The sequence below is a fragment of the Lineus longissimus genome, chromosome 1 (assembly GCF_910592395.1).
Source record: "Lineus longissimus chromosome 1, tnLinLong1.2, whole genome shotgun sequence".
In the NCBI taxonomy this organism is placed as follows: domain Eukaryota; kingdom Metazoa; phylum Nemertea; class Pilidiophora; order Heteronemertea; family Lineidae; genus Lineus; species Lineus longissimus.
In genome coordinates, this window is record NC_088308.1 from 18,467,242 (window position 1) to 18,494,009 (window position 26,768).

The 26,768-nt window shown below is 39.9% G+C and overlaps 1 protein-coding gene across 9 annotated transcripts in view; it reads right to left on the reverse strand.

The window, feature by feature from the left end:
- LOC135489670 (transcription factor 7-like 2) overlaps positions 1–26,601 on the reverse strand; it is a 212,262-nt gene extending 185,661 nt beyond the window's left edge. For all 9 annotated transcript variants that reach the window (XR_010447198.1, XM_064775184.1, XM_064775176.1 and 6 more), the window contains exons 1-3: positions 26,348–26,601; positions 26,121–26,181; positions 3,924–4,021 (exon numbers count right to left, since the gene is read on the reverse strand). Coding sequence is in view for 8 of the 9 variants with exons in the window: in XM_064775184.1 (XP_064631254.1) it covers positions 3,924–4,021; positions 26,121–26,181; positions 26,348–26,491 (303 nt within the window). In the remaining variant the exon portion in view is untranslated. The remainder of the gene's footprint in view (positions 1–3,923; positions 4,022–26,120; positions 26,182–26,347) is intronic.
- Between the last annotated feature and the right edge of the window lie 167 nt (positions 26,602–26,768).

Genomic DNA, 26,768 nt, shown 5'->3' on the forward strand with positions numbered 1-26,768 from the left:
TATGCCGCCAATCTGCGACAATATGAGGTCATAAGTTATCATGAACTGCAGACTGCATACGTGGCATACAGCTCACAGTAATAAGAGGTTCAAGTTAAGTTACTTGCCCAAGAGCACAGAGGGCGTGACAGGGACATTTAGCTCCTTGGGGTTAGTAATCTAATGGTCAAACACATCCATTTGCAAGAAAGATAAATATTTTCCAATTTCGATGGTCAAGAGTTTCATCCAGGTCAAATCATGTTGCCCAGATGTTTAACTAATTGCCTTTTACTTATATAGCCAGCCACAATGACATACATCATTGAAATAGACTTAATGAAAGCATGTCGGTATACTTCACAGAGATCAAAGGCATGCCGCCAACAAGAACATACACGATGCATCTTTACCATTCAAAAGATAGGTCAGACCTCCAACAATACATACTTATCATACCAATAACAAATAAATAACAGTTATTTTAACCGCACTTTGATCATTGATATTTTGATATCAAATTGGGTCGCATACGTTATGTCTTGGAAAGAATTGCTTCATTGATGTATGGTTATGATTGTGTGGCAACTTCAATTGGCAACTCACTAATCGTTTTTTTTCAAAGGCTGATATCTAACAGACCACCCCAACCAAGATAAAAGGAACCAAAAGTTTTCCAAGACCTAAACAAATCGCAGATCAATAATCCCACAATAAGATCTCATAATAATATCATATCAACCTGCATTGGTTTTCCAAAGAACTACAGAAGTAGATTCAGGGGTATATATCAGCTGAAATCTCCAGTATTCCAGTAATAAACCACTCCCATGAAATCTCAAGTTAGTTTACACAAACCTAACATGAACCTCTTGTATATTTTTTCTCAAAAACTGACAGGAGTCCATATTTTATCAGCCCAATTTCACAGAATAATTCATCCGTAAATTCTAGTCTAATCAAACGATGATTTGTGGCACTTTACACCCAATAACACGGTGTTATTTATTAACCCAATGACAGCAACAGTGACAAGGCATACTTGCATAAAAACACGCAAGAAAAACACCGAGTGAAAAATGGCTCAGGTGATTTATTGCGAGTTCCTGATAAACAGACTGAACGTGAGGGCGATATTTCATCATTTCTAACATTGAGTGTATTCTTACATGCTCACCCATTAGTTGTGTGAACTGACAGGCCTGAGGTGTGTAAGAAATCACAGCAGCCATTTTAGATTTCCACTCAACAGTCTGTGTACATACACGCAGTGCTTTTTAGTGCATTTGCCATCAACTTGGACTGAAACATCAATTGCACCTTCATCATTTTTTTCCTTGCCAAGTACTTGTACTATGCACATGTTTTGAAAAATAAGATTCAGAGTATTAGAGTCAGCGTCACAATAGAAATTATGATGACTTGACTTAGCTCAACCACCTGCAACAGGACCTAGCCAACATCTCCACACACTGCCCGAAACATCAGGGCCAACACCCAAGGTTTTCATATATACCACCTGATAAGTCTTGAGCATTGGGCAGAATGAGGGGTCAAACGGAGCAAAATTAAGGCCAAGGGCAACAATAAAGGTAGGGCAAAGCTAAGATCTAAAGAGGCCGATAATGGTATGATGGAACTAGCTGTAGCTGCCAAAAGAACGGAAACCTACGTTACAAGGTCCAGAGAAACCTCCATGCTCGGGACCATGCGGAGTCTCTTCATCATCAGTCTGTCTGTGTATTGACGAAAAGTGAATTTCTATAGCTTACTGTATAATACTAACCACAAACTGTCCATTTTACGACCATCTCATTAACCACCCATAATTATTTTACACCAAGAGTGTGATACGCATTAATATATACATCGTTGGACAACTTAGACAGCATATATTACCAGTTTGGTGGACATAACTATGTAATACATCATCAGATAGAATACAAATTTAGATTGCTATCACATATGGGTAAAGTAATTTTGTAAATTGCGATTGATTGACAGAGAGTGTCCAAGTACAGCGTTTGGACTTGGGACACTCCCACATGTTAGTGAATCGATGATCGCACATGTCACCTCAACCTCCTCTCAAGACTCCATATCAAAAGCACTCCGCAAAAGAGAGATCTAAACCTAGTCCCAAACAAATCAGCTCAAAATCTGAATTTTTTGCCTATTTCTCTTGAATATTGTCATAAGTGATTCCTTTCATCTCAAACTATAAAAGAGTTAACAGCACTTGGGTTCACCTGCATGGAGAACATTTTCAAGCTGCACACTGCCTACTGCGAACTACACGAGATCACTTCTCCTTCGACTAATTCCATCTTGAGAGATTTTATTCAATTGGATAGAGACAATTAGAACTAGGATGTCATCGTTAGGATTGAGTACATGCTCAAGGTCCATTACTTAGAAGACATGCCGAGCACGCTAGACGACACGAGAGCACGTTGTACCGAGTCGGCGCATCAACAAAGGCGAGCGTTGGGCGTATTTTTTACGCAAAAACAATCCAGGCTAAATGGATCAATCGGTACATGGATACACAAGCTATGGACGACATACCAGGTAACGTGCGATGATCATCTGTACGTTTGAATGCACGCCAACCTTGGGCAACTCAGCGCTACGCAATCCATCGCTTGACACTGTAGGATCTTTATTGCTCACTAAAGAACATGCTTGTATTGCATGACTGTGATGATGAAGAAGGCTGCATGGTCTTGGTACTTCACTGTGTGGACAATAAATGGTCACGATGGTTTAGATGTCAATCATGACCACAGGTGCTAAATCCTAGAGCCAAAGTATGGCATTATGCCATACCTCTATCAAGACATCGCACAATCACAGACATAGTTTTTGAGATATAAGATTTTATACCATAAAGCTTGCATCAATTCATTTCAGGACGATTACATTTGCACAGCAGCTGATCAGTTACTGATGATGAAGAGATACGCAGTTCATCCAGAAATACATTTCGTCAAATTTCACCCTCGTGTATATATATACTCAATACACAGCAGAGACACAATGCCATACACAAATCCACGACGATACATTATGATCCACATCATAGGATCTCGCCGACTCTCAGGTGACATCGAGTCTATACTAGCGATTAAGACAATGATCATGTCACAGACATTGATTAGCAATCTACCATGATATCTTAAGATCTCGACGAGTACTCTGACCACGGTTTCAGCAATCCCAACTCGCAGGAAGGAATCCTGCTCCGACGGATCAAATTTCCTGGCGCACAGAGAGGGAATACAGCCAGCATATTTTTTACCCGCGTATTATCCGTTCTGTGCATTTACTCCAACAATACCGCTGACAGATGTCGAGTGGTGCAAGGTCTACAGATAATAACAAACACAGCAGTCCCTAGTCGGTGGTCGAGAACACAATGCGAATTAATAATAGTAATACTGGCATAGGTTGAAATGAGCGGTTGTTGTAAGGTGAGGTCGTCGTACCAGGAAGCTAGTGCACTATTTTGAAGACTTGTGTCCAGCAAGATATGCGGGCAAATGACATGTTTGTTCGCTTTAGCAGTCTCTCATCACATTTGGCCACTGAGGCGAAAATAAAGAGATTCACCCCCTTCCAAATCAAACACACACCTTATAATCTTGTCTCAATCACGAATGTAAATGAAGAATTTTCAAAAAGATATGCACAGTGATACCTCAAAATCCATGTCAAAGAATTTTACAGGTGCATCAGCTAACCACACAGGGTGTACCAAAAGGAAAATGCAATATCACAATTTCTTTTCAATCACCAAATTGACCAATACTCTGGCTCACAGAGGCACTCCTGTCGAATTCCAGCGATCACGTGACTTGACCCCCTACCAAAGAAATCACAACTGATTGGGAGATATCATTGTTTTTACTACATTGAAATGAAAACTTTGAGAGTGGACTTACCAAACTTCCGACTGTAGCACCATTAGGATATGGGTAGGGCGTAACAACATACTGGCCAGGGAGTGGCCCGGGTCTGTCATGGCCATGGTCTGATTTACCTACAATGGAGAAAGTTGAAATTCATAAGTAAAGCGCTGTACAAATTGTTGCACCCTGTGGTTACAAAAGGCAGTGGGCAGTACCAAGTTCTCACAATGTCATCTCCTTGGCTCTTCATGATTCATGGGCTCTTAGATCAGTGAAGCTAGTGTATTTAGTGGGGTCTAGAGGGAGTAAATGTAGCCTATTCCAACCCCTCCCTCATACAATGAGTGCAGAACACTCAGTATCTCATGCCCCCTGACCTAAGCGTATGTCGACACTGACACAGTCGGGTCCGTCAGTATAGCATGCCATTAAGGAGGCCCCGAATGTCCCACTTTTAATCAGCGCTGATTGCCAATCATTTCACCGGACATCAGATACTGCGCTGTCTCCTCTTTTCAACATCAACTGCACTGCCGTCGCATGCAAATCGTGAGATATGAAAGTCCCGACATACCGGCCCAGCGTTAATTGTTTATTCAATCGAAGTCGCTGCACTCACTGACCGGGGTATTGAGGCCCATACATCAATTTCCTGACTATTTGCGTATTCGAGCATGTCGTGATATGATGCACGTTCAAACAATACTCAATGATATGGGCAAGTGCATCAGAAAAGTAACCAAAGTGATCTCGAGAGAGAGTTATACGGGGTGTTCCAAAGAATGCTAACCCTGGTCACTAACCTAGACTTCATCAGCTATTTTAATTGGCTGTTAGCACATTGGATAAACAAGACATTCTACTCTGTATTAGTATCTTATTGTTAATGTACAGAGCAATGGCACTTGTAAGCTGCTTACTTTCAGAAAAAATCCTTGTGCTTACAAAACTGATGAACCCTCTGGATATTGGTACAAACCACCAAAATAAAGAAGGTATCACATCATAACATCATACCATACAAAAATGTCAGAATAAGTGCCACCAAGGATGAGTTTACACATCCTTTTCTTTCATATCATTGACAGATAGATGCCTCTAATATGACAATACCCGAGATTAAAAATTGATCCACCAACCCAAAGGCCAGGTAACGATCATCAATATTCCAGCAAGATAACAATCGCTATTCTAACGATAAATTCACAGATGCCCTAATCCTATAAGGGCTCCCAGTGGTTGCTTCACATCTAGAATAGCCGTAGATGAGATGTCAGATTTTTTATCCGGGAGATACCGTTAGTCTTTTATATCCTAGCATTATATAGCACAGATTCCCCATTAGGTTGTTTCAAATATGAATCAACTTTCAGGAATCGGCAACAACTGACAAGGGTCTACATGTATTTGCCATTACCTTTGTATTCTCCAGCATTGCTAGTATGAGATGCGACATAAAATAACCAACTGTAACAGAGCAATGGAAGGCCAAAGGCAATTGATGCCAAAATACAAACGTTGGTGCCTGGATTTTTTCATATTTTTCTGAACTTTTTTGACTTGATGTGGTTACATAAGAAATATAGTACAACTTTAAACTCCAGTAACCAGTAACCACACATACCACTGAAGGAAGTTGTAAGTATTTAGACAGCAAGCTTGCAGATTGTCAAATCTCAAAAACAAAAGAAAATTTTAGGATGAAAATGTGGCAGCCCACTGTATCAAGAACAATTGAATTTTCAAGGGAGGCGGCAAAAAAGACTCACAACTCTGATATGCCATAATTCTGGTCCCCAGTGACATAAACAACATAAATAGCTTAGAAATCATTAAGGCGTCGACAAATCACCCTTACGGACATGAATGTCACCAATGCAGACTACTTCATCATTTGTGCAAACTGCCCAGAGCAGACGTGAAAAGCAGATGATGTTCTTCACCGTCTACATTGGAAGCTATCACGAATCCATTTACCAAGGATTACGGTATGAAGCAGAATAGAACCGGGGCCAATTTTTGCCGCCCTCGAGTCATCATGGACACCAATATTACAAATAGCCCAGTTCATGTGTATCAACCTAGCACAACACCCGAGGATGTACTGTAATTTCGTAATAAAACATTTCAGGTGCATTACTGGATTGCCGGTCGTTCCGTAAATGGCCGATCATCCAATCAAAATATAAAAGGCATTTTGTGCGGCTTGATGCGAGATGACAGATATCTGAAGGCAGAGACGTCGATGCTACTGAGGTAACTTGGCGTCGCCACAGGAAGCTGCCATTGATTCCTTTTCACGATTTTGTGCGAGGAAATCAAAGAGTAGCTGCATAGCCTTTTGAGAGAATGTGGAATAACTTGAGATATCTTAAAGGTTCCCTCAATAAAGTGTTGGTGCAGGAACCAGAGGCGTGGCAAGGTCTAGCGGCCAAATGGTATTGGACTGTTCATCCAAAATGTGAGTTTGTAGCTTTTTGCCCATCAAGACAGGCCATGTAGAATTAGCGGAATGAGCTGATTCTTGTCGCGATGATCGTCGCCATGCCTGAACTCTGAAGACGAAAGGAGGTGCGGTAATACAGCGCTGCACAGGGCTACCGACTGAACTAAACTGTCTCTACAGACCAGTTTTCATGCCCTCATTGCGAGTCATGGCTTAACGACTGTAAAAAGCGATTTTCAAATACTCTTTGTGGCGTATCGAACAAATTAAAAGTTCCATTTTGTATGAAATTATATCATATTTTGTACATAATCCGCTCATTCCGCTAATTCTACATGGCCCTCAAGACAGCACCCTGCCATTTCTCTAGTGAGCGTACCTTGCCTTAGATAATGCCATTTTCCTCTGGTTCTTTGACAACCTTGCTTTTCAAACTTCCAGAGGAATCACTACCATCTGACTCAAGAGAATTATTTAATAATTCACCTTTACACTGACTGTTCGACACTATATGTTGCTAAGTCTCAATCTGAATGCTGGAATCTGAAAATCACAAAAAAGAAGAACAACCAGAAAACAAAACAACCCATGGGGAAAGTGATGACTGATTTCTCCAATAGCTATGCCGGAATTACCATATAAAGAAACCAATAAGAAGACCACCGACGGAGACCAGCAGCAACGGGATGAGTATCAGATACATTTCTTGCCGCAAAACTGGATTGCTTATTAAGGGATTTGATTCAAATAATATATCATCAGTCATCATGAAAAGAACTATAAAGAACAATCTGCAGTAACCTTGACTCGGAATTGTCGACGGGCTGGGTTAAGGGGACGGCGTATGCGTAATTGGCACCCAGCCACTTTCGCGTCGGTAATGGCGACACCTGCGCTTGAAGTAACCAATTCCAGTCATCAACCAAAATGCCATTCTCGTTTAGCCGCAGCACCTACGTCCCACTGAGTTAATTTAAGATATCAATGGGCTAGAGACTTCACAATGGAGATTTCCCAATTTCCAATCGTCAAGTCAGATCGATTCCAATTTACAGCGAAATGGGTGGATGTGACCGGCAAAGAAAACTGTTATAATCTATTGACTGCACTCTGGGAAGACACCAGGATAAGAAGTGTAACTTTTATCTGACATTACCACCGCCAATACCGCATCATTGACAATTACGTTCACATATTCCCCGACAGCTTCACTAAAAATACAAATCGTCATCTGCAATATGGAAGTTGACATCCTCATCAAGAAGACAGCAGGGATCTGCCTCCATTTACGCGGAGTGCCATGTTCATATTTGGGATGGTCACATCTTCTAAATGGAAGCTTAATGCAGATTGAAATGACATTGAAATCTGCAATAATTAAAGAAAGGATTTTTCAATCTTTACCTCGTCATATTGAGGCAAGAAATGTTCTGAATATGATCGGCTAACAGACGAGGGGGAAGTGAGAGTCGATACATGGATGGGTGAGTCAATTCTGTATGTAGGGGAAATGTAATTAAAGAATGAGAGAGAGATTGGAAGAGAGAGGTTGAAAATACCTGGTTGACGACACTACCAATTCTACAAAAGAACTTGAAAGAAGCCAGTAATGGAATGCAGAGCAGGTTAAGAGATTAGAGTTTTTGTGAATGAGAATAAGCATGGTCCATCATGTATCACTCATTCAGCATTGCTAATTGATTCAAATGTCATTTGACAATGACAGGCTCAAATAGATCTGTGATCTACAGAAATTTTAAGGAATCCTTCCGATACTCACTTCATCCTCAACTCCTCCACCATAACCATTAACAAAACCACTTATCCCAGACCTCCTAACCATTTCGTGCCAACCTTTACTTCAAGAAGAGAAAAAATTGCTGGGGTAACGTAGATTACGGGAACCACCAATCCAATAAATGCAACTCAACATCAGGAATGATCTGATCCAATTTTTCATAATGACATCTTTTTGATTTTACAAAATCAGAGATCACTTTATTTGAACCGAATTTCCTTCGTCAGCCGGAAAAAATATCAAATCTCATTTCTCAGGTAAATTGTGAAGGATAGTGGTGCAATAGACTTTCTCATGTCAGCTTAGACACTGGGGAGTGGAAATGTGCTGAACTGAGGTGATAAATATTGGTGTGGGTGTCTGTCTGTCTTTCTTTAAGTCTGCGTTTGATACTGGCGACCAGATGACAAGTCTGACCAAGAAAGCTCAGGCAGCATCCAAGAAGTAAATCAGCAGCAGTTTATAACATATTTGTATTCCGTACAGAAATCTATGCCAGGCCAGGGAAGTGAATCAAAGGCATGCTGACCATCGAATTGTGCAAAGGGGGTACCCAACATGGACACATGACCATGTCCTTCCTTAAAAGAAATGAGACTTGACCACAACTCCACACATCCCTAAGGATTAACAAGAAATGTATGGTATTTTTAGCCTCTCGTGATATCTTTACATCAAAACAACTTGCATTCAATGTATTTGATCAACACTGTTTAAAAGAAATCTTTAAAGAGATCCTAAGTGCAGCAGGATTTCGAAAACAAAAAATCTCATCTTCAAACACAATACGTGAAAAAAGCCGACAACCATTTCATCAACGTCGAACCAAACATTGAATTTCCTTCACTTGCCTTTTTCGAACGATACTGCGTAAAGCAAGCAGAGCCATCGATGTTATCTGCACAATGCCATCATGTACATACCATGGTCGTAATGTGATTCTTGAAATCTGATCCCAAATGAATTACTAGATCATTACCAGAGGGTAATCAGTCAGTCTTGCTGCAGGATACTGCAGTACCGGCGAATCTATTGTCGGATATTGATACTGCAATACGGCAAGATTTCTCCATCCAATTCACGGAAGGATAAAGGCAAATATTGCGTAATATAAAAATTTCTATGGAAGCTGAAACCGGGCAAGGTACAGAATCTCGTCACTCTTGATGCAAGTAATCCGTATTCAATGCAGAGACATTGTCCTAAGGGGAGAGTGGATTTTATTCTAGGGATATGATGTAGGCTGCATTTTTTTGCAACCACAATCCGAATAATTCTAATCTTCCCATCATGCAACTTGACGTGCCCTTTCACGCCCGTTCCCGATAACATTCACGCTTTTTCGATTTGACAATGCCGGGCGATTTTTCTAATCTTGGATATACATCGCAATATTACAAATGGTTCCACGGGCCATAATCCCACTTTTCTGCCTAGCGGACTGTCATGGCTTGGCTATGCTTGTCAGCATCTTCGATTCACCGCTGACAATAACCACTTGCCAGACCACTATCGCTGCAATAAATATCAAGTCGCAATTGTCTAAAACTTCATCACCACTCGCTTTCACACCAAAGTCATTTCTTATGAGACGGTTACACAATGCAGGATTGTGAATGTCAACGAAAGGAGACATTTATTAAAAGATTCGTCATTTCTGTGCCGGATTAGATGTTGGACTCGCACGTTTACAGATCATCATCCACTTCATCTTGAGCTGATAGTAAATATCCATAGAAAGATGCACAGCGATAGTGGCCAGGTCTTGACCAACTTTAGGTGGACCATCGCAACTTTTATGTGCATGCAAAATCTTTTTAAGATATTGCAATACTTTTTATCTTACCTTGACAAATAAGAATTTCAAAATGGTGTTTTTCAAATTTTGAAAGAACTAAGAATAGTGACTAATTTTGAAAGATTAGTTTGTCTACATGCACTGTTTATTCAAAGTGAACTTCTCCCTGCATTCTGATTGTCACTTTGTCCTCAGTATACGAGTTGCAGGGCCATATTTAGCGAGGAGCAGTGGGGCTTCAAGACGTCTTCCAAAAAGTGTCTTCAATGTACATTTGGCCCGAAAAGTAGCTATAGTGTTTTCCCTTCCTCCAAGAAGCTTAATTCAGAACTGAGTTGGCGCAAACCCTGGGAGACAGGATAGAAGAATCAAGACCTGAAAATGTGTCTCAAAGGGACGACGCCCTGGAACCAATCAGTCATTTTCCCAATAGAATATCCAACATAGTGCACAAAGGTATAATATCCATTGAGTTACATGCACTAAACATGCCACGAACACATGAGACCTGCCCGAGGGAAGCAGCGTGCGAGCATATTTTCAAGTTCAACACAAAATGACCTCGTAAACACTGTAGTACAACAAAGTACCGATTTCTCTCCTCGATCATTACATGAGTAAATTACAAAATCATCCCAAGTGATTCTGATGAAACGCACATTGTTACTGACATAAATGATGCACATTTCATTTTGAAATCAGGAGTTTTAAAATGGTGGTCCAAAACCAATACAATCAATCAAACAAGGGCCTTTGAGAACTTTCTGGAATTTTCTCCCTCTACATGTTAGAAATATCATTTATGCAGCCAATTTACAAATGTTGTTGAAACACATGTACAATATCTCATTTTCTGCAGCATTTTAATCACCAATGAGTCATCAGACATGCATGAGGACTGGCTGGAGCTAAAACAAACCTGCACCACATCCTCATCTAGCACAGTTCAGATCTCGAATTTCAAGACCCCAACCATTGAAAAACCCAAGTCTACGCGCATGACTAGTGAGGACAATGTCACTGTCTGAATACTGGACTGTCCCCCACACTCAAGACTACAACGATCGTCCATCTTTCCTCCACAAGACAACACAATCAGAATGACAAAATCCCAAAGCATTCACATCAGACCCATATCTCTCCTGGATGACAAGCGTTAATAACCTATCCGCCGATTCCCGCTCCAGCAGCCTTTTATTTTTCCTCACTAATACATTGCATAACGAATTGACGATAAAATCAAAGCCAATTACATTGACAATGTATTGTTATGTACACTTAAAGGATCCTATGTCTGCGCTATTGTCATCGAAACAGTAATCGCAGCAGCGGCGAGAATCAGCCGGGGGGGGGATACAAAGCTGTTGTCGGAGGTTGGAAATGACCTTGCGTAAACGCCCAGACACCCTGCCGTCTTCCAATGAAAAAGCACAATAAAAAAACGCAAAGCACCCCCAATTCACTAATTACAAAATCCCACTTTTTACGCCAAAATTGAAGTCATAAAGCTGCATTCATCAGGTTTCAATTTCCCTTCCAAATGAAATCGATAATATGATTTATACCGCTGGTGAAAAAATTACAACACTCTAATTGTAGGGGTTTAGTCTTCCCTTATTTTCGCTGTGTGGAGAATGCGACGTCAGAAGGGGTCAGATTTCACTTTCTAATTTTATTAACCATTCACACTGAAAAGCGGAGTTCGTCCAGACAATAAAATGAATGCCACAAAGGCAAACCTTGCCGTCTGCAAGTTTCCGACTTCCATGATAATTCAAGGTTTCAGAACCCAGGTCACCTTTCTGCCCAAAAGCATTGGGGATGAATAGCGCAAAACATCAATTTGCGTTTTTGTTACCATTGACAAATGTAGCAAATTGTGGATTTCATTCATTGGTTGGAGAATGGCTATTTTCCAACAGCAGCCAGTCAAATTGACAGAAAACGTGCTGAGCTATGGAAGATGTTCAGAAATGGATTTGGCGCTGCAAGGACTGTCTAACAAAGGAGAAGAGAACAAGTAGATATAGTAAAAGAAATGCCAACCCTTATCGAACAAAGAACTTTGAAACCTAAGATATTAGAGAGAAAAATCTCAAGAATGTACTTTTTATATCATCAGCTCAAAACAAAACAGACCACTTTGAAATTTGATTGGTCAAAATTACGGGTTTTTTTAGACGTTTCAGTGTCTGCTTCTCTTACCAAGTGACCCGCACACTATTACAATGCAAACTTTACATGCCCATTCTGCAGTAGTTTCGTATCAATTACCACATCCATTCATCATTTGATCACTGATTCTCTGCTACGTGTTCTTCGGAGAGAAACAAAGGGTTAATGAAACCAGCCCAGTTTCTTGAGATTTTTAATCACCTATTTCCCTCTGATCCTGTGTGGTGGAAGAATTATAGATTTTTTACTCATTCTCTTTAAGGTTGTGTAAGATTAATCTGTGTGTTACATTCGATGAGTCACTGCATTCAAAATAATGAAACCTGTGTAGTGCACGCTTCCTTTCATTCCTTGTTATCAGTTGCTTTCATTAGAGACCAAAGGCTTGCCTGTCACTGCGATTTCTGCATGTTTAGCTTGAGCATGTAGTCCAAAGGCTTGCTCACTGCGGCGATATCTCCAAGTTCAGAGTAAGCATGTGCTTGTGAGACTAAAGGCTCGTCAACCACTGCTGCGATTTCTCAATGCTTAGTGTATTTTCTTGCGAGTTGGTGCCACTTCAGGCATCTTGACATACAAGGCTCTGAGAACATAACACCCTCTGTACCTTTCTTTGAGGAGTAGACTTTTTGGCTTTGAGGAAGAAAACTTGCTCTATAACTTAAGACAGCACATGCAGGTATAAGTACTGTGCCATATTGGCCTGGTACTGTACCTTGTAAGCGCATTGGTGAGACTATATTTCTCACTTATATTTTGTTGCATCTTGACATCCATGGCTCTGAGAGAACATTACCCTCCATACCTTCCTTTGACGATCCTTGATTACTTCTGGCTCATCACAGAAGCTCTCTCCTTCATCAATCTTGCAACAAATGGTCTCTAAAGAGAGCAGCATGCTTGAGAACGGTATTGATTACGCTGTAAGTATCTCGGTATTGAATATTGACTGGCAAACTGGTAGCTACACAAGCTGATCCATGTCGAACTATATATTATCCCTCATGAATCACCTGCACTATTACAATTATTGACAAATTTGATGGTCATACTTTGCCTGCCCATTAGTGATCTCGCAATTGATTTGGCAAGCAGCAAGTGATGTGCCAGGCTGTTCAAACGCTTAAGACGTGTAATCTGGACATGGTAATCTTCGGGGAGAAACAGATGACAACACATCTCGATTTGTGTCATTCTGCGATTGTAAACTGCCGGTGGTTCAGCTCACTGAGGTTGAGGATGTTGCTGGTGTAACAGAAGATCGAGCTGCGGTTTCGGTCGGGTGGTACCAGAAGTGAGAAGTCAGATTGTGCAAACGCTTCAAAATGTGTGATTTGGATATGGTAATCTTTGAGGGAGTGGGGAGGTGAACATGGGATTTAGCTAAGGCAGACGGTTGCTGCAGACGATGGATGAGAATTTGTGGATTGTGGTCCTGGCTGGGCAGCTTCGTGAAATCACTCTCTCTAAAGATGTGTAATGCGCTTCACACACAAACTTTGTTTGCTTCCAGAAGTCAAATGTTCTAAGTTTGTCATGCCACCTCCGTGTTTGCGTTCAGGCATTCCTTTCTGACAAGTTAATTTTCCTCCCTGCAAATAATCATATGTAAATTGGCCCTGACAGTCCAAAATGGCCATTTTAGATGGTGTTCATCTAGCACTCACAATAAGTGATCTATGTTTAGTGAAGAAGCTAACCCTTGCAATTTGCTGAAGCAAAGAGACATGACAGTGCACTGTTAGGGGACAATGGTGTGTCCATCAAAAATCTCTAAACTGGGCCAGACTTTGAAGCATCCTGTTGTGCGATTCAGGTATATTTGGCGCCATCTTTAACCTCGTCCCTGTTACGTTGACTTATGTAAAGAAGATGGTTGTCATTGATGAAGAAGTCGAGATTGCTGGAAGAAACTGAGGTTGGTTCGTAAGACTTGAATAGCTCTCATTGGGGAAACCTGCCATTGACAGTTCCATTCAAATGTCTTTTTGTCCGAAGACAACGCAGCTACCGAGACGTGAACACAGCTTCGCAATTTAAGTTTCCACATCTCGCGTCACTGACACTATGGTCTATTTCCACAGGAAATAACGTGTCCAAAGAACGTAATCAGCCTGTTGTCGATGGTTTTGGAAATTAATCACTCTTGGCTATTTTTGATTAACTAGATGAGGAGGAGAAAGGTAAACGAATGGGGAGATGCCATTTAAGTTGCTACATCAGATTCCAGCATTCATTTGGCTCACCTTGGCTGCTGCATATGAAGGACTTCCTTGGTTGGTCAGAAGAAATGGTCCATCGCGTTTTGCCAAGTCAATTATCAGCGACTTTTTATATGGCTAAAAGAAATGATGGAGAAGGTTTGCGCGCTAGGTCTTCTTCTGAGGTTAGAGCCATGCGGGATGTAGTGAACCAAGAAAGTAGACATGAACTGATTTCCCCCTAATTCAAGCTCATCTACTGAAGGAACAGCGTCATTCCCTCCCTGTAACACAGACTCTGCCATATTCCCCATCAATCAGGCATGATATTTTGTAAAGTACAAATCTACATAACGCTTCAGCATTGTTTGTAGTAATATAGTGTCATCCAAGACGTATCATTTTAAAAATTGATCTTGTCCTGTCTCTACGCTACTCATCAATACGAATACCTATAATCTATAATTAGAAACAATAAATGAGCATCAACAACGCTTTGAACATCTGACGTGCGAGCCACCATCTTGTAAATTGAGGTCAGCAGACATTTTCGCTACAATTCTTTAACGGTTGCCGAGCGATGTGGAATTGCCAACCACACCCTTTTGGACTTGAACGATCAAAGTAAAGGCAGCCAACTTGAAAGGTGAATTATCCCAGAAAATGTCAGACGAGTCATGCATGTTGTTAAAGACGGCCGCCTGGTATTGACTTCTGGCTGAGAGGGCTCGAGGGAAGTTAGGTATATTACTCGACATAATGTTTGTATGTTGCTCGGAGCCACAAAAGGAAATGGCATGAAGGACGTCACTGGTTTAAAATGAGAATCACGTACACAGTACACAATACACTCAAAGTAAGCCAAGTTTTTTTAATGATATGACTGAGAGGATCGAAAATTGTAAAGTTTTTGTGAGCAACTTTGTCATAGTAGTTGGATTTCCTCATTTCATTCAAAAACTCTGAAAAAAAATGTGGGAGAAATAATTTGATAGTTTTGTTGCATCTTGGACATTTAAGGGTTAAGTAGGCCCTAATGGGAAACTCTGCATGTTGGTGCATAAACCATTTAGGAAATAAGCATGCACAAATTGTCCCATACAACAATGCTCCACCTACTCAGTCCAGAAACAAAACAAATATTTTGCGGAAACAAAGCGAGTTTTCAACGACCAGTTGAAGTGCACTGTAATCCAAAAGACCATGAACTACAATTTACATGCCTACTTTTCATCGGATTCCCTGAAAAATATGTACACATATCAACATGGAAAGCATAGCATCTGACCTGAAACAGACCTTAGCTTTTTTCACCTAATAGTTCAGTTTAGTATCTTGGCATATTCACATTAAATCCACAGTTAAAACTTGTATTCTTGACGTGCAATAATCGCTCCCTGGGACTTCATTCTCGTCTACTGATCTGGAAGTCTCACAAAGGGCCTACTTAAGAGTTAAACAACAGACATACAATACATAGGCATATGTATACAAAAGAGCCTTAAATACAAAGTTCAAAACAGTTGACTTCTGATTCAAATACTAAGGGTTTTTAGAAGTTGGGATAAACTGGGATTTCTTCTTTTTGAATCAAGGCTTATAGCTACATTGGTTTGAACTGCTTATACTGGTCAAGGAAAGGCCAAAGTTTATCTGATCGATTCTGAACACCCTGATCAGAAAGGTGTTAATTCAATCCTGAGATTAGATCAGTATATTGCCCTTAAATGACCATGCAATTCAAGGAAATTAATAGACGTACAATAAATGCCGGTATGATATTACAAAGCCCTAAATAACGTACAACCAAAAAACATAATTAATTTTTGTGAAATTTTAAGAATCTGATGACCGAGTGAAGCATGTGTGACATGATGAGTGTACAACCTCCTTGTACAATCACAATTACGAAAGTCATCATACCAAAAATGATTTCATGAATTTTTTTTAAAACAACAAAATTTATGATCTTTGAGGGCTAAAACACACCCGGCAAAGCTCTTATAACTCAACAAAAGCCAAACAGCCCCGTTTCTGACAAAACTGCCATAGCCATGGAAACCAAATCACTTTTTTAACATTCTAATCAGAATAATGAGAAAATGAAACACAAACATTTTCAAATGAAGCCTTTGCCCATTCATCACCAAGATGAGATCACATTTGAGGCAGATCTTTTCGGCTTCAGCGATGTCGAAAAATGAATTAATAAACTAAATGAAATTTCCCGCTTATTCTTCTGACTAAAAGTCACATAATCCGCACTACTAAAGCTGCAGCATCACAAAAGAATATGAGAATATGAAAAAATCACTTGAATAGCATTCCAATCAACACAGATCTAGCAGCGTTTTGGAATGCACGTGAAAAACGGTCCAATTCGATTAATTTCCTTGGATTATATTGTACATTTGATAACATGAGATGGGATTGAGACTCAAGGCGACGCGTGTACATTGATTAGAACCACCGCAAACGGTTTTTATAACACGTTATTTAAATGCATACTCACACAACTATACTCTATGGTTTCTGTTAGATTTTTCAAAGAAATCTGAAACCTTGGTGATTTTCTTCAAAATATGTTTTAAACTCACAGTGGTGCAAAAAATTAATCAAGGTGGACATGAAATATATATAATAAACCACGACTTCAACGCAGGATCCTTAAACCAAATTTGTATCATTATTTTGAGAAAGGGTATGAGGACATCTCGACTCATGCCAGGAAAATGCCATACTATGGAAGCAAAATGGGGGGGGGGGGATGTGTAGGCCTCCTTGTATTTTGGTCCTTCTTTCCACTAGGTAAAACTCACAGGTCTATATAGTTAATGCCTCTACTATTTCAGACTTGGTTTAAATAGCCAAGGTTATCCCCATCTATTGCTGGCATGTAACCTCCTGATAGCCTCAGGAAGAACCCAAAGAACCCCTGTAAGCATAGTCAAAGAGGCAATTCCAAATATCTCTCAGCAGTTCCCAAGCTATTTGTATCTACAACAGTTCCGACATACATATAATAAACCATCTTACAGTGACTTACGCGATATTTCCCAACCACCACCAACCCCACTAATCTTTAATCAAACAAAGCTCACTGGCTTAAAGTCAACACCATGAATTTTTGAAAAGTTGTCAATGCGTTTCTTGAGGGCAAGAAGCTTTGTTATTGATAGTTTGGTCAATACATGGCCGAGAAAGTTCTGTCAATAGCAACTTGGTCAGAGGATGCTAAGTCAACTTGGGGTAAATGTTTTGACACTGTTTTGCCCATTTATATTATTTAGGTTTATCTTGATTTTGTTTTAGATAATACTGTCAGTGTCTATTTTCGTGGCATTGTTGGAAAGAAATCGACAGCCCTAGTGAGAGGATCTGGAACTTATATGTGGATCTGCAATGAAACGTTGCCTTATTTCACAATGCATAGACCAACACATGGTAGTTGAGTAAACTTATAGTAAACATCATAATCTGCAACCTTACATTTGACTGGCTAGTATTATTATGTTGCCAAGGTATCGGCTAGCTGCTAGCAGCAGTAGCACCATCTCCCCGCCAGCCCCACCATGACTTCTGTAATCTGCTCATCCGCTCTGACACAAATCCATGCTACCATTTGGATCATGTCAAGATGATTCAGATGATGCTGCCCAGTAAGAAAAGATAATCCTGTCTCCTTATCTGCTAGGCTATAGTTAGGCCTATTAGCGGTGCTGAGTGGACATCATAAACCTGCAATTGACAGGGGCTTCATTGAGAGGTTAAGGTTGACATTGTTGGACGAAAACCGTGGCCTTGAATGACAATATGGTATGGTAGCCACTGATCATGATGTGATGTACTAGTATTACCCGCAGTTTCATACTGTAAGCTGGTAGTATGCCCAAACATCCCGTGCATGGATGTTCACCAACCACACGGCAACCTGACATCATCAGTCAGCACTTCATCAGCAAGCCAAATTGCCAGTGTTAAGGAAAATAGACCATTTTAATACCCCACGATGTTTGAACAGACCCAATGCCCATTACTTGCCTGTAAAGAAAATCGACAAACAGCTCATCTAAGGAGCAAGATCTTCATTTTCTTCTTTTGTTGTATAAATTGATTTTAAGAATCGATAAAACCACCAATCATTATTGAAGCTGTAATATCGTGTCAAAACATCTTATATAAAGACTAGGAGACTTTGTGTAAGCAAAAGGAATTGTCAACTGAGACAGTTTTATAACACATTAACCCTTAACTTTTTGCTTCCTGCCACAAGAAATGCAGTTGCAACAATTATGGTAAACCGATGCCGGGTCGATAAGTGGTACAGAGAATGGTGCATCCCCCCCCCCCACCATTTGCAAGAGAATTCTTTAAATTTATCACACAATATAAAATTGGGAATACTGACAATTACAATCATAAAGGCATGCTTCTTTCTTATGCCCCCCTCCTTTTTATACTCCTGGACCCACCCCTGAATGCATTCTTTTTGATTGGTCACATTGTTTTTGCCTCAAAAAAGCATTTATTACATCCACCACAAAAATAGGCCAACCTGATGTACTTGTATATTGATTACATGATTGGAATAAGATGCGTCATGAAGCAAGATAGATCTGATCTGATCAGTGCAATATGAAAGTGGGAGCTTCCTGTCAGCAACTAAAGACAAACCCGGTCAAGAGCCCCTCGGCCAAGTAGAACAAATAATATCCAATTTAGAACACTTCAACAAGACATGGAAAAGTGTCAATATTATCAAGAATTAACACAAACTAGTCTTTATCAATTTTCTAAATAATCCATTGAGTTGGCAACATCAATGGTAGATATAAGTTCCCAGTCCATCATAGTTCAGCCTCAACTGCCGAGGTAGAATTTTTTTAATAGCATGAATGGTTGAAGATCATAACAGTTTAAGTCTAAACTGGTCATTTTACTCTTTAAGTGCCACGTTTTGCAAGGTGGAGGAGCATGTGGATAATTATAAGGATGCTTCTTGGTCTGCTCATGCCCATCAGCATCTCCCATCTTATATCTGGCCATTTCACTTGGGAGTACGGTACACCCTCATTGCAAAACCCAGTTGGCATGAGGATGGATATCTCTCTATGTACCATCCATTGAGACTTCACTGGTGACCACCAGCAGGGAGGTACCCCAGGGATTGCTGTCCCCCCTCTGGGCACAGCCTACGCACTATTGTCCTCTACTGTCTGACCGTGAAATCTTTACATCACCGTGGGGCTACAGTATTAGATTAGATCTTATTGAACAGTGCATTCCATATCAAACAGAACAAAGGCAGAAACACATTCTCCATGGTAATTGCACTTCATTTTCAGTCAAAGCTGCAGTGGTAAAAGTGATATAATGGCAACCACTTCAGGTGGGTAAAGCAAATGTGGCATGACCAAGTGGTATGTACTAAGAAAACTGGAAATGTAGGCTCCGAGCCTAATCATGATTGACACCTGACAAAATTGAAAATCATTAGGTTGAAAAAGCATCTTGGTTATTTGAATGCAACCAGCTTCCAGTAATCCTGTAATCTGCCACTCCAGGCTTCAATATCTAAACGACTGGCACCAAGAAAATAACAAAACTAATTAACCAGAACATTTTTTGACATGTTTCTAAGTAGTTTGTATTTTCATTTTAATTTGAGTAGGATTTATTTAGGCACTGAAGACTGAGAATGCATTGGAGTGGTTTGGGACCACACTGGGATAGCAGGCAGGGACCAAGTAATAGAAGGGTTTGCTAATTCCCAGGGATAAACAGCAATGGTTCATGTGGTGAAAGTCTTGTTTTCTTTGCAACCCTTCCATTTCGTATGTAATGTAATGATCAGCAGGCTAAGCCTTCTAAATATAAACAGAGGTGAGCTCGGTGTTTCCCCTTGCCCTAACCCTCAAATAGACAATCTGCCAGTACAGTGATAGCCTAGATATCAACACAGGGGTGTCTTAATGCAAAGGAGTGATCATGCACAATCAGAAAAAACACATCTTGCAAGTAGGCTATAATCACAAATTCTGATAATATTTCAAAACAAATTCCTGAGTGAAAACTAAATGTGAAGGACGACTGATTAACCTACTGTAGATTGATACATTTTATCCAAAGCTGAATTCCTTGGTTCTTTATAACAGAAAGACAAGTGTCCAATTTTGTTTTCCTGAACTAAAAGTAAAGAACTTTATGAGACTATTTAAACTGTCTGCAGTGTCACTTGTGACACTATCACAATATCAACTTATATATGATATATTATATGAGATTCAAGTTTTCTCTTAGTCCAATAAGTAAATTAAGTGCAAAGCAACAATTCTGTGAGATCATGCCTACATGATTTATCAACTTAAAATATTTACCAACTAAAGAATCATGACATATCTCAATCAAAATATATTAAAAAGATTTCCAATTAAAAATCACTGTGTAAGTTCGGGTTGCATTATCATATACTCTAGGCAATAAACCATTCCCATTTTTAAAAGATTTTTTACAGAAGTCAGAAGCTGTATTTCATTTCTGACAAAGACCAAACACAAAAGGTTTCAAACGGTTAATTGTCAAAACATAAATCATGTGTACGTTATCAACAAACATTTAACCTCACCTATCATTTGGTGAAATTTATGTCTTCTCACCCTGTGCTATCAATAGGCTATGTGGTGCATTTTTAACTAATAAATCAGATAGTTAGGTAAACAAATTACACATTCTTAATATCAAATTTATCTTGTAGACATAATAGTACGAGAATGACACCATGTTAAAACATGCCAAGTAGGGCCAAACCATCAATAGCCCTAAAATTTATTTGGAGACATATTATATGAACATGTAGCTTGTTGCTATAATTTAGTACTTTTTCAAAGTTCTTCTTTGATAACACTTTTAATTCAGAGCAATTCTCAGTCGTCACTGCCTTCCGCGACTGTTTTGAACGTGTCAGGCCAATTCGTTGAAAACAACGCCACCTAGGGGCTGCTACATGTACAAGTTGTTCCTCAAAAGTCATTATTAATACCTTTCCCCATGTCATATGCACCAAGATGACTGCAAATATTACAGGACCTGCTTTTGCACCAAAATATGAACTATGACTATCACAGCCTCAGGTTGAGCAAAGGCCAACCCCCTTCCAGGAAATGTGTTCCCTTGCCCTACAAGTATACCTCTCACAGGTGCAAGACACTCAAAAGACCAGTCAACTGTTAAAATACAATCCCCACATTATTTCACTGTCAAAATGTAAATCTGGTGAAGTACATGCCAGGAGAAACTCTACTCTACTTGAAAGTTTTAAATTCCTTATTAAGTCGGAAATACACAGGCTGGCATTGCACAGCCCCTCTAAAATTAGGAAAAGCACAAGAGAAATACTATGGGAATTTAAAGCTTGTTTTGCCCTGGCGAAGTCAGATTTGAACAGAAATCATTTGAAAAAGAAAGGCCAGGGGAGGTATGGTCAGCTGAAAAACAGTATACCATAGGCTATCCTCTGCACCAAATTAGTGTGGGTGAGACATTTAATTTGTTTTGAAATATTTCAAGTTCTCACTTTCCTTGCTCAAAATATGCCAATAATTGCTTTGCATTGACAAGGATCATCGCAATTCACAAAGAAAGCAACCCAGAGTTGAAAGGAGAATAGCACTGGAAATGTTGGATAATGTTTGGACGGCCGGAGGGTTTTGGGAGAAGAATAGTCAGTCCAAGTTATGGCAAGAACATCTTTCCTTTCAACAGGAATTCCAGGTGTTTATGGTACAGTGCAAGTAATTCTTGCTTCCAATCAACCTGTGTGTGTGTGTCAGAATTGTTTTAGGGGATACAGGGATTTTCCCTGCATTTATCGGTGGAAAATATCGCTAAAACACAGCCAACATTCAACATGACGGACATACTCAGACCACACACGGGTGCTGCTTCAAAATAGACACCGCACAGTTCAGATGAACTTGCTATTGTTGAGATATTTTTACCAGCAGCTCTGCGATAGAGTGTGCACCACCTAAAAAAAGCTCTTCTTCCTATAGAATGAGAGCTTGAACAAGAATAAACCAATGGAATACACGTGAATGGAGTACAACTGTAGACTCTGTGACCTAAACACACTGGAAAGGACATTGGAGAAATCACAAGGTTGAGACCAACACTACAGAAAGCATCCTGTGATTCAGGTTTTTTTCACTCCTTTGTCATTACAAAAATATATGAAATATCGAGAGGCAGAATATCTTGAAAATCACTGGATGTACAGAAAGATGCCCTGGATTCCATGCAAAAATAGGCCATCTACTTCAGTTTGACTGACATAATCATCACTTATTAAAGTAGTATATGATGGATGATACCACATGATCTGACAATGAGAGCCAAAAAATATAATCGCCGAAAAACAATGTTTAGATAAGAATTTAGAATCACCCAACAAAAAGACAGAGCCAACCAAGACAAAATATCATGTCTTTTAAACTGCCAAACACCCAAATTTTCTATTTCTTCAAATTTATGAAAGTTGATGCTATAAAAGGCAGGCAACTTCCTCATGAAAAATAATCATAAGCCTGTACTTTAAAAAATCTGTTTTTCAACATATCATTATATCAGTGGACTCAGTCAATACATGATTCGAGGCGCTCTGTACATCATGTGTGACATTGCACACTATTCATATGATGAGTAAAAAAGAGTTCCATTAACTTTGATACTATTTATATAATGATTATCCATTCAGAGATATATCCATTTTACTCTGCCCCCAGGACACTTGTGTCCTGGGGATATATTGATAGTGAAATGTGTACATTGTATCTGTACAACAATTTTACACATATTATGGTCTGTGTTCGTTAATTTTCACAAACAGTTTTTAAGTGAGTTCTGGATAATGAGGCAAGGACTTACAAACAGAATATTTTATCTGAATGCAGGCCTATCACATATTTCTACATGGCACTGTGACTCTATTTCGTGGTCTATTGCAATTCAAACTGTACTTTAAATTTTCCATCTTGAAACTGGCATGTAAGTAAGTAAAATAAAATAAAATTGTATATGTTATCAAAAATTACTCACCAACAGACAAATATATTCAATTAAAAAAAAATCTATTACAATCATACTGAAAGAATACAGTTTCTGTTAATTCTAATCTTTAATAGCAAATATGTAGATTTGGGTACCCCAAGCAAATAATTGGACAGTTTTTATTCCTGAATGGAATGTTAACAAACTATATCATACTTCATAGTTTTGACACCATATCCCAGCAAATATCTTGCCTATTTGAGAACTTTTGAGTTGTTTGATTTCACCAAAATTAACATGCAGGGACATATATTGAAATATTTTGTTTCAATGCAAATAGATGTGAAGAGCAAATACACTTTATTGGACGACACTTTTCTAGGCCTACATCAATATTATTCTGTATGAATCCAGAACTTTTTGTGTGATTTTCAACCAATGCTCATAACAGCGGTGGCAAACTGTATCTGGAGCCAGACCAGTTTTTCAATGTGAGAACATTTTCTTGTCTGAATCTCTGCCTCCCACTAGCCCCATGATTTTAAGGGGGGCCAGTGCTCAGCCATACATGTACAGTAGAACCTCTATATCAAGAACACCCTCCGGACTGACGAGTGCTGTTCTCAATAGAGAGGTGTCCTGATTAGAGAGGTCAACATTAATGGAAACAACCAATTTGGGACTAAAACTAGTGTCCTTACTAGGGAGGTTGTCCTTGATAGAGGGGTGTCCACTAAAGGTCTTCTGACTGGGGGGAACCAGGCTGAATCTCTACCTAGATTTATTTAAGCGCTGGCAATGACACTCTTAGATAGGCTAGTCCCTGAGACAGGTACTGGAGACTTATCTGAGGTGATGGTCTTGATTCACTTTTGTAGCAGAGCCCTACCATTTCAACGTGCCGAAAACCTTGACAGGCAAGCAATTTTTTCTTGAGTGTTTGAGGGTTGAAATGCCATGAAGCTTGCAATGTAGGGCAAGCACCTCACTGTAGATAAAACTATCACCAGAATAGACGCCAAAAATGGTATTTTTCAGGGGAGCTGAATGCTGGTGAGCAACACTACAGTGGAACCTCCCTTAGCGGACACCTCTCTATCAAGGACACTAGTTTTGGTCCCAAAATGATGGTTTTCATTCAATTTGACCTCTAATCAGGATACCTCTCTATTAAGGACAGCACTTGTCAGTCCCGAGGGTGTCCTTAATAGAGAGGTTCTACTGTACTTGCATTGACTTGTGCACACATGATGCATGCAATGCAGGACATTCATCTGTATAGGAAGTTACACATATACCACTCAGTAGTCACGATTCCACAGGCAAGTTTATCACAGCTTCTAAGAATCCCAGCTTATGAATTTTGGCTTGAATGTCTGAGACCCGCTCAAGACACGATAGCTGATTGTACAGCACTGGGCCAGACAAAGCATGTCACTTATGACTAGTACAGTACTGATGCTATCATGATATTTTTATTGATATGTTTTATGACCAGAACTGGCCATGTCCAAGGGGGCTATTACAGCGATTACTCACTGGAGGAGTTGATCAGTGAATAACCAGGTTTATAGAGCATTAGTGATTGCATATTGGGTTTGCATGTGCAGCAGATCAGAAACATGTAAGCAATTTAGCCTTGCCTGAAGGCTAAACATGGAAGGAACACACAAGCACTCTATACAGCACAGAGAGAGTAGGCTATACTGGCATCTTATAGTTAAGGTCATACACTGGTGCTAAGGTGTATAAACGCATTTACTGTCTAATCTGTGTATTACTAGTCCACTTAGCCTACATAACCCATAGCCAGCTTCATCAATCTGAGAGATAACCCATTAACTGGCCTCCCAAGTTAAAGATTATCTGATGCACTCTCTAAACAGAAGCAAAAGTGCACTTTTACACCTGCTATATGTGGAGTAGTAGGCAATGCTGCCTACATACACATCAACACACTACAATCATCAATATTACTGTGTACAGCAGCAGCAACAAGGAGATATTTTAAGAGATTTTTCCCATGTGTATATATATAGAGCTGTACGGGGGAGTGGGGGCTTCTAGGCCCATATCATCGTACTCCTAATCAGTGACCAGATTCATAAGGAGTCCCGACAAGACCTTATCGCATCTGACAAAATTACGATTTACAGTGGAACCTCAGTTAGCGGACACCTCTCTACTAAGGACAACCTCTCTATCAAGGATGCTAGTTTTGGTCCCAAATTGGTTGTTTCCATTCAATTTGACCTCTCTAATCAGGACACCTCTCTATTAAGGACAGCACTTGTCAGTCCCGAGGGTGTCCTTAATAGAGAGGTTCTACTGTATAGGGTGATGGCACTGTAAGTCAGCTATATCCGCATTAACCCGAGGACACACAGACATGACAGCTAGACCCAAGTAGGTGCAACCTTGTCCACATATAAGGGGAGCTAGATGGAGGCTGTATTAAGCAACATTGCATTTTGGCATCTCCAAAGGTCACTTGCTGTTTATACACCCCATATTATTATCTTTAATTTTCATCAAATACGTCTTCCACGAATATCAGATTATTTAAGAAACCATCCTTTACATAGCAAACAATACACCGCAGTGACCCCGTTAAAATCTTGCTCCTAACCTACTATCCGGGTTCTATTCTAAGCCCATAGCACGATGGACCAGCTAATGTACTACAATGTATACGGATAGTGTATAGTCATAACGCGCGTCTATGGTCAACACATGCATAGTGTGTATAAACTAAGGCATTACTCACCGTCCTGTGTACTGGACTCCGTAGAGGGGTCGTTTTGGCCGGGGAGATTGGAACCTTTCTCCTACAACATAAAGAATGAGACCGTTAGAAGGGCCACAGGACAGTGACAATATACCGGGGGCTTAGGGGAAGTTTGGAGGGTCAATATGATAAGGTTTGGGCCTTAAACCTCTTTAAATCGGCCTCGGGACCGACTGTCAAATCATAGAAACTGCAAGTTTCCTTACCTCTTCGCTTTCTGTGACTAGACCCAGTTTGTCCTCTGATAAATTTTCTGACGATCTTTTTTCCTCCTCTCCCTCATCCTTATACACTTTTACCTCATCAGTAGAGGCTAGATCGTCCCCGCCGCTAGAATTCACGTGCGGCATCGCAAAAAGTTAGTAAAAATCCTTATAGAAAGCGCACACTGTGCAACCACGCTTTAACACTGATCCGCCATGTAAAGCCTTAAAGGTAAAACGTTCCCCTGCCAAAATTGTCTTAATCACTACTAAGGGCCAGAATAGACCAATCAAGTGCGCTCTAACATCCGCATTCGGCCACTAGCTGTTCCTATTATTATTCAAAGTAGAGAGCTTTACAGATCCTTCCACTGCTCGGAATTTTTAGACTGCTGATAACATCAAAGGACAAAGCATTCTTTTG